This window comes from Denticeps clupeoides, chromosome 16 (genome assembly GCF_900700375.1).
Source record: "Denticeps clupeoides chromosome 16, fDenClu1.1, whole genome shotgun sequence".
NCBI classification, from domain to species: domain Eukaryota; kingdom Metazoa; phylum Chordata; class Actinopteri; order Clupeiformes; family Denticipitidae; genus Denticeps; species Denticeps clupeoides.
Genome location: NC_041722.1, coordinates 17,009,306 through 17,022,076, shown reverse-complemented (window position 1 = coordinate 17,022,076; position 12,771 = coordinate 17,009,306). Strand labels below are relative to the sequence as shown.

Below are 12,771 nucleotides of genomic sequence, written 5' to 3'. Positions count from 1 at the left end.
CTAGCAGCCCCGTAATCAGGTTGCTGGTTCGAATCCCGATCCGCCAAGGTGCCACTGAGCAAAGCACCATCCCCACACACTGCTCCCCGGGCGCCTGTCATGGCTGCCCACTGCTCACTCAGGGGGATGGGTTAAATGCAGTGGACAAATTTCACTGTGTGCACCGTGTGCTGTGCTGCTGTGAATCACTTCGCTTTCTTTCAAAATTTCTAAATCTTGACTGCCGTACGCATGGCGTAAAGTTGGAAAGGTTTATATCGGGAACGATATCACGGCAGTTCTTACTGTCAGTGGATAGTGTTCAGAGGTTCTCAGCTGGTCTTGGGAACACGATGTCTTCGTCCTCCAGGAAATCACCTACACAATGTGGCCGTAGAGTCAAGCGGCAGGAACACAGCAGACCGAAGGTGCGAGTGAGATGGAATTAAATCAGGTCAATAGGCAGGGCCAACAACATTCGAACCCACAAATATCGACCAATTTGTTTAGAACGCACCAACGCCTCAAAAAAAAGAAAATGCAAATCCACGATCATCATTTATGACTTTGCACTTGATTTGATGAAGTTGTTGACACAACACTAATGGCGCGTAAACTTCAGACCCCGCCGCTTTTATTTCGCCGGATCGCCTCTTTACAACCTGGAGCGGGTGATGGAGATGAAAAGGCCTTTTCCTGCGCCGCTTTAAAAAGTGTTTCCCTGCCAACGGTAATGATGGAAATTACGGCCCTGCTCCCCCCTCGGTAGCCATTATGCTAATAGCAATGATTATAAAAACGCGCCTCCGCGGCCCTTTCCCGCTCGATCCGATGGCGGGAGGATCCGGCCGGGCGTCCTGGCTGCCATTCCTGAGTGACGGAAGATTCCAGCGCAAGGCCCGCGTTGACAAAGGGAATTAAAAAATCCGCCTTAGTTAATGGTTAATGATTAAACCCACAGCTCTTGTGCCGACGCCCACGCTGGACGGTTGGCAGCGGCAAGGTGAGGTTTTTCCCTCACACACACACACACACACACACACAAGCGTAGCCCCACGGCGACGGCGGGACGTTGATGAGCGTTTGTCTCTGACAGTGAGCGCTGCGATTTATTGGGATTGTTGCCCATGTGACCTGCCCCCCGTTCCCCTTCCGGAAGCCCCCAAAGTGTCGGTGCCAGGCCTGCGCTGTCGTTACGTACTTAATAAGAGCGCGATTGAGATTGATGAGGAAAACACTGCATCAGGCGCTCTTTTAATTAACTCCACCGCTGTTGTCGTGGGATGGAGACAGAAGGGTGTGAGTGGCACCGGGAGCCCCGCTCCCGCCCTGGGCAGCCCGCTGTTTGTTACCTCCCTCGCGCCGTCATAATGAAGAGCCATGTGGGACCCAATTACATCCCGACCTGCATCTGCGGCACAGCGGGGACCCGGGTGGAGGCTTGGCCTGAGCCCATCTCTCCGACGTCCTGCCGGCCCTGCTGGGTACGCACTTCGCTCGGCTGAGCGCGGAGAACAAGGTTCTCCAGAGGCCATGGATTTCAAACTCAGAACAGGAAAGAAAAGGATGTGCTCACTTTCATTTTGGAATTGCTTGAAGGAACTTCACTGTCCATAACCACCTAATCCATATCAGGGCCATGGGATCAGGGCAGGGACACACTCACACCTAAGGCCCGTCCACCTAGTGTACATTCTTCTGGGTGGAGAACAGGAGAACCCAGAGAAGGCTCACGCCATCTCTACACACACAAAGCTGGAGCCAGGATTTGAACTCAAAAACTTGGAGGGGTGAGGCCTTGACATTCTCTCCTGAGATTCTGCACCTCCAAAAGATTCTCAGTGGGGTTGAGGTGTGAAAATTAAGTTCCCACACTCACTTCCCATAACCTGGACTTCATTTTATCCCCACCTAATGTCGGTTAACCCAGACTTGACTAACCCCAGAACATTTCACAGAAGATTATTAGTGGTGATTGTGGTCTTCTTGTTCACAGGTGAGTGTGGGACCTACTAGGCCACAAAGTCACATGTTCAAACCCCACTTACCACCATTATGTCCATGAGCAAGACACTTGACCCTGAGTGGGGCAGTGGTGGCCTAGCGGTTAAGGAAGTGGCCCCATAATCAGAAGGTGAGACTGTTCGAATCCCGATCGGCCACTGGAGGTGCCACTGAGCAAAGCACCGTCCCCACCCACTGCTCCCCGCGCGCCTGTCATGGCCGCCCACTGCTCACCAAGGGGGATGGTTAAAAGCAGAGGACAAATTTCACTGTGTGCACCGTGTGCTGTAGTGTTTCACAATGACAATCACTTCACTTTCACTCTCACGCCAGCGGGACTGTCCCTGCAGCTACTGATCAGTAAGTCGCTCTGGATAAGGACAGAAATGTAAATTATAATTTCACCAAATCGTTAAGTGATCTCTGACCATTGCTTCCACAGACATGGTGGTTCTCCAGTATCCTTACCCACTAGGTAGTAGCCTAGTGGGTAACACACTCGCCTATGAACCAGAAGACCCGGGTTCGAATCCCGCTTACTACCATTGTGTCCCTGAGCAAGACACTTAACCCTAAGTTGCTCCAGGGAGACTGTCCCTGTAACTACTGATTGTAAGTCGCTCTGGATAAGGGCGTCTGATAAATGTAAATCCTTCCAAGTTTTAATAAAAGATGGTTCTTTACCCAACTTCAGTCATTTCAGTGCTCTGTACTGCATTTAGAGGCCAGTAATGACTACATGGGATTTCTCTTCAGTCATGGTTATTTAAGAAATGAGAAGGCATCTTCCATCCAGTCATTTTAACTTGTTCAGTTATCCTCCTGAGACCCGAGCTTTTGTTTGGAATGTGTCGAGACATGATCACTAAAAAACACAATTTGTAGTTTTCCAAAAAAAAGTATGTCTTTATATAAGGAGGTCAGGACCTAGTTGTGTAACAATACTTATACCATTTAAAACTACAGACACTTTAAAGTAAAAATTCACAAGTTTTAACCTCTAAATTGGATGAGCATTAGTACGTTGTCTACTTTTGTTCCTGGAGGCAACATAGATGAATGCTGCTGATAACACCACCATCTTGTTTTGTTTGTGTTAGTGCTTCTCTGACCACTATAGGGCAAAGCCAAGGTCTCTGGACGAGGACAACAGAATAAAATATTATAATAAATATTAGTCAAGGCTAATTAGCCTAAACCGAAACAAAGACATTGCAATGACCAAAGGGTATAAAGGCAAAGACTCTACCGAGTCTTGAAGGTACCAAGACCGAAAACAGACTAGAGCTAGAATCGACATCACATCACTCACCTCAACTGAAGAGAAAAAGTGCATTGCTGTAAAGTGTCATTACATGTTAAATTAAATTCGTGTTAGCTTTTCTCTTTTTTCCCCATCCCATCGAGACCGGTACGTCCGAGGCCAAGACCGAGACCAAGACCACAAAAAAATAGTAAAATTTTTATTAACTACAACACTATTTAACTAGTCATGAGGAAACTTTCCAGTTTCAAAGCAGGATACACACAGCATCACCAGCTGGGCATGGGGATTCAGATTTTATTTTTTCCAATCCTGCAGTTCTACATATGAGTCTGAAAACAGAAAACTGAATAGGAAAGAAAGTGGCACAACCACGACTTGTCTTTGAATAGAACGCGAAAGTTCTTGACTGTTTCTGCAGACTGGCTCAGGGGGACATGCAGCACTTTTCTCCCGTACACAGCTGCCCGTGAGTCACGGAGAAGACAGCCGATCCAGAAACGTTGCTTGAGGGAACAACAAGCTACATGGATGTTACACTTGAAGTGCCCTTAAACACTGTGCAGGGGAAATCCATGGCATTAATAACAATTATTGGCGTTCTTTAGTTTCCTCAGACACCTTAAGTGTTGGGTATTGACTGGCTTTGCGAGAGAGAATGTTGCCTATTGATTTCGGCAAGCGAGAAAAAAGAGAGTGAGAGAGAGAGAGAGAGACGATCTCCTCTTCCTGAGAGGCAGCAGGGATTAATCCAGCAAGCAGACAACGGCACCTCTGTTCCCTCCAACACTTCACTTTCAGGCCTCTGTGGCACCATCATCCCCACAGTGGGTACAAATGATAGAAAATGGACAGATTTGACCTATTTAATTAGGTTGACAGAGGTTGATCTATTAAACATTAGGTCAACCTAACGGTTAGTTATCAGTATCCTTCAAGGCTTCTTCAGTATCCGTCAGTATCCTTCAAGGCTTTCAACAATGACGGTCATTTTGGAAAACTGATTATGGGTAGATAATTTCACACAGCATCAAATTCACAAATTGTCAATGAGCAGAAGTCACTTCCTGGAGTTGGATTGCTGAGAAAAAGGAAGAAAAAAAGACCAAGGATCTGAGAGGCAACAGAGCGTCTCTGAAACAGCACGTCTTCACCACTCATTCATGTAAACAGCACGGATGTATAATTAAATATCTCACAGACACAGACACTGATGTTCAAGTTTATTCATCCTCATAATTACAAAGAATTATTTCCACATCTTTCCACGTAATTTGTAAACCACAGGCATGCCGCTCACATTACCACGTCATTGCACAGGCATAATTCTATTTTAGTTACAGTACTTCATGTATAAAAAAAACTAACTTACGATCAGCTACATTCATGTCTCAAAAAGTAAAGGCAACACTTAAACAACACAAGTCAATCACACTTCTGTGAAACCAAACTGTCCAGCACTGACTGACAATCATTAGTTACCGAGATGAGATCCTCAGACCCCTTGTGAGACCGAATGCTGGTGTGGTTGGTCCTGGGTTCCTCCTAATCCAAGACCATGCTGGACCTCATATGGCTGGGGTATGTCAGCAGTTCCTGCCAGACCTGAATCCAACTGAGCACATCTGGGACGTCATGTCTCGCTCCATTCACCAACGGCACGATGCACCACAGACTGTCCAGGAGTTGCCGGATGCTTTAGTCCAGGTCCACACTACTGAGCCTCATCTTGGACCAGCCTGTAGTGTGTTTTTTCTCTTTAATTTTGAGTGTGACAGACTTCCATGGGTTGATACATTTGATCATTTTTGTGTGATTTTGTTGTCAGCACATTCAACTATGTAAAGAACAAAGTATTTAATAAGAATATTTCATTAATTCAGATATTTTTTTAGCAGTGTATAAACAAAACAGACAATTCATTTAAAAAGAACAAAAAAACAAGACACTTTATTAAAAATAAGACACTCTCAAGACACCTTGGTTGTTTAACGGCACAGAATATGAAATTTATAGTGATGCTGATGCACAAACCCATCACCAGTTTTAATCCATTCCTACCAAATACAGACTAATCATATACAGCTTCAATCATATTTAACTTCATGATAAAGAGCAGTGATACAGCACAACAATATTTAGCTTTTCCATGGTACCTTTCCACAGGGTCCTGGGTGTGTCACCAGGGGCAGGGGCAGGGTCACTGTCAACTCTCTCTTCTGCAGCGGCGCGCCCGACGTTCCTCTGGAGTTTGTGCTACAGCTGTGAACGACAGACAGGAGAAACACAACTAGCTGAAAACCCTCATTTTTTCATTTAGAGTAAGGGTTGCTAGTTCAGGAGGCAGCGAGGATCTGAAGTGAGCAGCGAGGGTCCTGGTCTAAACCGACACAACATTTGTGTGAGAAGATTTTAACGAAATAAAAACAAGACAGCATTGACACTTACACCCATGAGTTTATTTTTACATTTTTTCTGATCTAGCAGCAGGTCACATGAATGTGATTGTTTTTGTCATTTTGTCACAACACAGCACACGGTGACACAACGAAATGTGTCCTCTGCTTTTAACCATCACCCTTGGTGAGCAGTGGGCAGCCATGACAGATGACCGGGGAGCAGTGTGTGGGGTCGGTTGATACGTCCTGGTGTATTTGGGCTTGTGTTGTGTTGCAGGATGCCCTGGTGATGACTGCTAAATGATCCCTCCTTGTCATGGACCAGGACACGTTGGCACGGCTTGGCGTAGAGAACGAGATTCACTTTTAACAAATGCACATCATACATGACTTCAAGCAGACAAACAATGACCCGGAAAAAACTACGACTTATATACGGGCAACTACAGGGCACCACAATTTGGAATGACAGGCAGACAACATCGACACCACAAAACTCTGGCCTGGCACACGGATCCGGGGTCACGACCTTCTGTAACTCCTGTTACTGCCAACTCTAATTATTAACAATATTTGGTCTTTGCGATCAGAAAATGATCAGCCATGTTTTCCGCATTTGTGTAAAATTGTGCCAAATATCAAAATCTGCATGTGTCGGAGACCCACGCTGCAGATGCTCCACCAGGACACAGCTCACCACTGCCACGGCGAAGCGGGGGGTTCGAGGGTCGGGTGGGCGTTCTGACCGCGGGTCACACGAGTCTCCGCGGCGAGAAAAAGAACAACCGCCGTTCTCTCCGCTGACGCTCTTCAGCCTCCAAACGAATGCAAATTTAGCTAAGCAGGCTGACACGGCCCCTTCCCATCGGTAGAAAGTTCTTGTCGCTGTCTGCGTCTGCCAGCTTTGCATAAGCAATTGGCTCACTCAGCTATTCCCGGCATCACTGCTAATGCTGCCCTTTAGAGCTGTTTCTTTTCCGCCGGGACAAACACACTCAACCATGCAAAATTATTCCAGCGCAGATAATTAGCAGAAGACACAATCAGAAGCATGAATGCAAATCCACACGGGGAACATTACAAGTTTAAAGTGTGCGGGGGCCGAGACGGGGCAGAGGCTGATGTAATAAGGCCGGACCAGAAGCGGGGCAGCCGGGACCAGTCCCTCGCCAGTCCAACGCGAGGGATGGGCCGGAGGAGAATAAATAAGCAGGAGCCACATCAGGCTGCAGCCGGAGAAAACAAGCGGCGCGCAATTAGGCCGGGTCGCATGCTGCCTGCGCAGTGATCTCCGACTGTGCTAATGAGCAGGACGAGCAAGAGCAGACAGAAAGGCAGTAAGATGCAGGACAGACACATCATGTCATGATGTCACATCAATACACTGGTTATTCAATCAATAAAGGATAAAAAAATACCAACTGATACATTAACAGGACATGAATTAAAGTCAAGTGATTGTCATTGTGGAACACTGCAGCACGGCACACGGTGACACAGAGAAATGTGTCCTCTGCTTTTAACCATCCCCCATGGTGAGCAGTGTGTGGGGACGGTGCTTTGCTCAGTTGCACCTTGGCAGACCGGGATTCGAACCGGCAAACTTCTGATTACGAGGCCACTTCTTTAACCGCTAGGCCACCACTGCCCCAGCAAAACCAAATATCTTAATTTTATTTTATAATTAATAATACATATTCAATTTAATTTCAGTGACAATGATATACCACAATACAATGTACTCCATAAAATTTCACTGTGCTATATAACATACTTACTTACATTATATATGATATAAAATACACTTATGTGCAATGTAACACTGTGTATACCCCTACTTCTGTTTATCTCTTTTATAATGCACCCATCTATACTTCAGTAAGCATTTCGGCACACGTCACTTTATGTATGACGTGACATTTGAATTTTGGTCTGAATTTGATTGACGTAAAAGAGTTGGTACGAAGCTGCAGAGTGCGGCCGCACAGTACAGATCTGCATTTCTGAAAATCAAAGTGCTGGCAGACAAACAGTCGGGCGGCGAGTGCTTGGCCGGGCAGGACGTGGGGGGGGCAGAGAGGCTGACATGCGGCAACGCCAGCGAGCCTCCGGCCGCGGCGTCTCCGAGGAAAGTCAAAGTTATTAACCATTCAATCACATGGAGGGAGAGGTGAGGGCACGAAGGCTTTGCGAACCAAAGCACTTTTGCTCCAGTGCATTAAGTGCCCCTGGTCGGGCGCGCCGGCACCGCGTGGAGAAGAAATAGATTGCTGCCTCCCAGGAAGATGGCTGCCGCTCAGCCACCCCCCCTCCCCCCCCTTTCTCTTTAATAACAGCAATCTGCAGTGAAAATCTAATCCCAAGTACCATTTACGCTGCACCCGGATAACTTCTGCTTGGAAAAGCGTACAATATGAATATTTCATCCCCTGATATCCAAATAAACATCGCCGGCTCCCCATCAATCAGCGGAGTGGAAAGTGAAACTGCTAATGAAATCAGGCAACAGCAGTTGTCGTTATTTTATTATTACCATAGTTCTTCTCCGGTAAGAATGGGCCGCGTTACGGCTAAAGTCGGCCCGTCCCTGCGTTCCAGCATCCAGTCTGCATCAGCAGATCCTCTTGCATTGAGAGACGGAACTTCTATCACGTATTTATGACAACAAACCAGGCTTGAATGCTGTCCTTCATCTCCGAATGGCCGCCGTCCCTCCCCCTGCGAGGAGGTTCCGGGCCATCGCCGCATTCGTATGCACGCGCACATGTGTGCGGAGTGGGAGCCGAGGCCTTGGCGGATTCGTGGGGCCGCTGCCGGCACTCTGCGCACTGAGAGCTCGGGTAATGACACTTAATGAAAGCTGGGGAGCCATGCGTGCAGACGGAACGTGCCGGAATATGCGGGCCCCCCTCCGAACGCCATAAATAAACAAACAGGCAAATGGACACTGGCTTCCAGGACACACACACACACACACACACACACACACACACACACACACAAACTCATCTGTTTATTTGTGGATTTGCGCCGAGTCAAATGAAGCATGTTTATATGGACTGAGTGCACATCTTTAGGGTTTCACGGCAACACACAGAAATGACAGCAGTGCTTTCTGGGTAATTAGCCACCGGAGTCACCGGGGCACTGACTCCCAGCCAAAAGTTTGACAAAGCTCGGAGGAGGGAGTGCAGGATGGGGTCCGTAATGAGAGCAAACAGGCAGGAGGCAGGCGCTGCGCTGCAGAAGCTTCTCATCATGAGACGGTCAACAGGAGCCGGTGGACTGGGATCAGGGGCCCCCATCCAGCAGCCACAGCAACCTCCTTGTGCTCAGAAATCCACCGCAATGAGGAGATTGGATCCCAAAAATGAGGCTTCAAACCATTTTTTTTTGTGCTTTTCCTCCGGAAACTGCTATAAAATTCATATCCAATCTCGGGGGGAAAAAATTAAATTCCAGCACCACTGCGGCATGAATGCTCCAGAAACATCCAGATGAGTTTCTGATTAAAGTCTGAGGTCTGCACCATACCTCGAATTACCAGGGATTTCCACCTCTGCTGAGGGGATGAGGAGCAGTATAATAGATGAGTTAGAGTACACACACACACACACACACACACACACACACACACACACACTGACCTTTTTGCAGTCCCCACTTTAAATGAAGAAAAAGGGCATTTTTGTTTCTACAGAAATGCAAGTATTTTGCAGTATGTGTCTATTATTTGTTGAACACACAACAAGCTGCTCTTGACATGATCTGTCTACAGAAGGAAGGGTTTAGGATTCCTACTTAATTTAAATCCCATCCCTCGATAGGTTGATCCTCTGGCTGGACCCACGTCTTGCATGTAAAGCATGAAGTTGCCGGTGATGCTCCCGCATCGGTACAACATCAGGCACTGTCCAAGCATTGAAGCATCGAAATGCCTGATATTCATATGATGCCATTATAACATGGAACTACACAGAATAAATGCATGAAGGTGACAAACAAGTTCTAGAAATGTTAACCTGAGGTTAATTAAATGTAGTTTATTAGTGGAGACCTTTGTGGTGAATATTAGTTTAATAATAAGTAATAATCCATAATTCTGGACGAATATCTGCAAAGAGTCACGACCTTAGTAGGAGCCGGCAGTTGCTGCTGGGAATTTGTTTCTAGGAAATCTCACACACACACACATCCATAACATGACTTTCGTCTGATCACCCTCCAGAATGATCTGCCTGGCTAAACAAATGCATCTTCAGTGTTAACAAGTTGCAGCTTCCCCCGCCGCGGCCGGTGGCCGGAGCTGCGCCGAGATCCCAGGTGTGGATTAGAGGGTGGCCGGTCCTCCCAGATGTCGGCCACACATGCCTTAATGGAGGAGGTGTTACAGCCGTGGGCCGGAGGGGAGCGGCTGGGATTTAAAAAAAAAACCCCATAAATACGGCAATCTGCCCGGCTCTCAGCGCCCCAGTGGACAAACGCGACCCAAGGAAACACTGAGCTAATCCCCAAAAACCACGGAGACGAGGATGCAATCCAACAAAGCTCTCAGCACTTACCACCCCCTTTTAACTGGCTGCAGGTGACCCACATTCCAGCCAATCAGCAGCTGCGGGAAGATCGGCCACAGCATGACACCCACTGACAGGTGGATGGATGGTCCGTCGGTTCTAAAGAAAGTACAACTTCACACTGTACAGGAAGGATGCGAGGAATGGGAGAAAGAGTCAGACCAAGGAGACTCTACTCCGCACCTCCACACCTGCTGCTAACATGTTGGTGTCAGAAGTGTCCTCCTGTTTGTGATCTTCATCATCTTTACCCCAGTGAGAGCTAACCACAGTCAGGTGATGACAGCAGCAGGAGAGGAACAAACATCTGATGTCCACCTCCAGATCTGCTGATGTGTCACATGGAGCTCACGGCTTTTATTTACATATGAAGGTGAAAGTGAAGTGGACGTCATTGTGAAACACAGCACAGCACACGGTGACACAACGAAATGTGTATTTAACCATCACACTTGGTGAGCAGTGGGCAGTGGAACCTTTTGCGGTTCAGGATTTGAATCGGCAAACTTCCGATTATGGGTCCCTTTCCTTACATTCTGGGTACAGTACAGGCAAAAGTTTGGACAAACCTTCTTATTTAATGTGTTTACATAACTCCACATGGGTTCATTCATAGTTCTGATGCCTTCAGTGAGAATCTACCAACGTAAATGGTCATGAAAATAAGGAAAACACATTGAATGAGAAGGTGTGTCCAAACTTATGGCCTGTACTGTAGATTTAATAGTAATGACACCTTCATTACTATTTCTTGCTGATTAATAGGTTAATTGACATATCAATTAATTAATTAATTCAGGACGGTCCAGCTCTGCACAGTTACCCTAAGACCCAGCAGCTCCGCCTTCTTCTTATTCAGCTCTCTCTTCAGATGGCAAACTTCCTGCTGAAGGGTTTCCAGGCTCTCCTGCAGGTGACTAAACACACACACACACATACACACACACACACACACGCATACACACACATGCACACAAACACTCAGTCTGAAAGCTTTCCTAGTTTATGACTTTTTCCTCCATGTTTTTGAGATGTTTGGCCGACTTTAGAACATTTGTGCAGAGCACAAAACCAGAAAGACTGGACATGACACTGGACATTGCTGCAGTCTGAGGAGCTTACTCTTTATCTGCGATCAGACTGATGATGTTCCTGCTCTGCTCTCGAATCTTCTGGACCATATTCTCGTTGGTCTGTCTAGAAGGGGAAGAGAGGTGAGGGTGAGTGACAAGGAGCTGCTGCGGTGATCTGCCGTTTGTGGAGCTGCTCTCAGCCGCCGTACTTCTGCTCCTGAATCCACTGGACGACGCTGGTGACCACCAGCTCACTCTCCCGGTGCAGAAGGGAGCTGTCTGAGCGGGCGATGCCCAGAGACCAGCGCAGCACCTCCACCTGCGATGGAGAATCCATCCAAGACATTATAGTGATCTAAAAGAACATCATATATCAGCAGCTTTCCGCATTCATCGCCTCGCTGAGGGCTGTCCTGACACACAACTCCAAATGTTTATTATTTATTTGTGGCAAAACTGATCCCAAGAGCGCTGATAGATATGCTGTACACACACCTGAGCCACCTTGGCATGGTAGTGTTCCCTGAGAGACGCCATCTCCACCTTCATCACCACCACCTCCTCCTCCTTCGCTCCCAGAGCATCCTGCTGCTGCTGCCCCCACTGCTGGGCGCAGGCCAGCTGACGACCGCAGCTCTGGACCTGAACACAAACGGCACAGCGGTCAAAGGTCACGGCGCGGCGCGCGAGCGCCCACCTACGTCTCCATCGGCGTGTGAGCTGTTCATTGGAACGTGCTATTCTGCACCAGCGGCCGGGTTTGATTGTGCGGAGGATAGGTGCTCTCTTCTAATTTCAACTCCGGGTGAGACTTGTGTCTGAGACGCCGCCGGGGGAGGCGAGGAGTGGGGGCTGATGTCAACACAATGACCTTTACACAAGCCCAGAGTAGACGCAATGCAGAGGAGAGGCAATAAATGTAATGAAAGAAGCAAAGGCAATTAAAGTGGGGAGCTTGTGTGCGCGTCTCTCTGTGTGTGTGTGTGTGTGTGTGTGTGAGTGTGCGTGTTTGAGTGTGCGAGCGGAGATGAGCTTGACTGGAGGCGGCCTCCACATCTCCCATAATCCCTCTGTGATCACAGAGGCGCCGGAGTGTGCTTAACGTCTGATCGGCCTCTCCCACCTATCACTGCTAATCCACACCAAAGGCCAGACTGCACACACACACACACACACACACACACACATCTCAATTTCGACATGTTTGAAAAACTATTGAAATAAATGTGTATTGTATGTATGTATTATTAATATGTAACTATCATGAACTATAAAAAACTAACAATTCTAACTCTGAATACCCAACAGCATGTCTTCTGTCTTAATAATAACCCTTTTCCCCAAAATGTTAGGTTAAATACTACATATACGCTGTCACACACACACACTCACTTCTACACTTACATATTCGTTCAAGAACACAAACACACACACACTTTTTTTGCACAACATGCACACCACCACATTTTCATGTGTGT

At 47.4% G+C, this 12,771-nt stretch overlaps 1 protein-coding gene across 9 annotated transcripts in view; it reads right to left on the bottom strand.

Annotated features, from left to right (window-relative positions):
• Positions 1–5,034: 5,034 nt before the first annotated feature.
• The window catches only part of pmfbp1 (polyamine modulated factor 1 binding protein 1), a 143,208-nt gene continuing 135,471 nt past the window's right edge, over positions 5,035–12,771 (bottom strand). For 5 of the 9 annotated variants that reach the window (XM_028955972.1, XM_028955976.1, XM_028955974.1 and 2 more), the window contains 6 exons: positions 11,789–11,935; positions 11,503–11,612; positions 11,343–11,417; positions 11,044–11,137; positions 10,209–10,319; positions 5,141–5,509 (listed from right to left, as the gene is read on the bottom strand). In XM_028955972.1, the coding sequence (XP_028811805.1) occupies positions 10,218–10,319; positions 11,044–11,137; positions 11,343–11,417; positions 11,503–11,612; positions 11,789–11,935 (528 nt within the window). In that variant the 3' untranslated portion in view covers positions 5,141–5,509; positions 10,209–10,217. Of the gene's footprint in view, positions 5,085–5,140; positions 5,510–8,684; positions 10,061–10,208; positions 10,320–11,043; positions 11,138–11,342; positions 11,418–11,502; positions 11,613–11,788; positions 11,936–12,771 lie in introns of those variants that run through there. The other 4 variants (XR_003742702.1, XR_003742703.1, XM_028955973.1 and 1 more) reach the window with 4 other exon arrangements.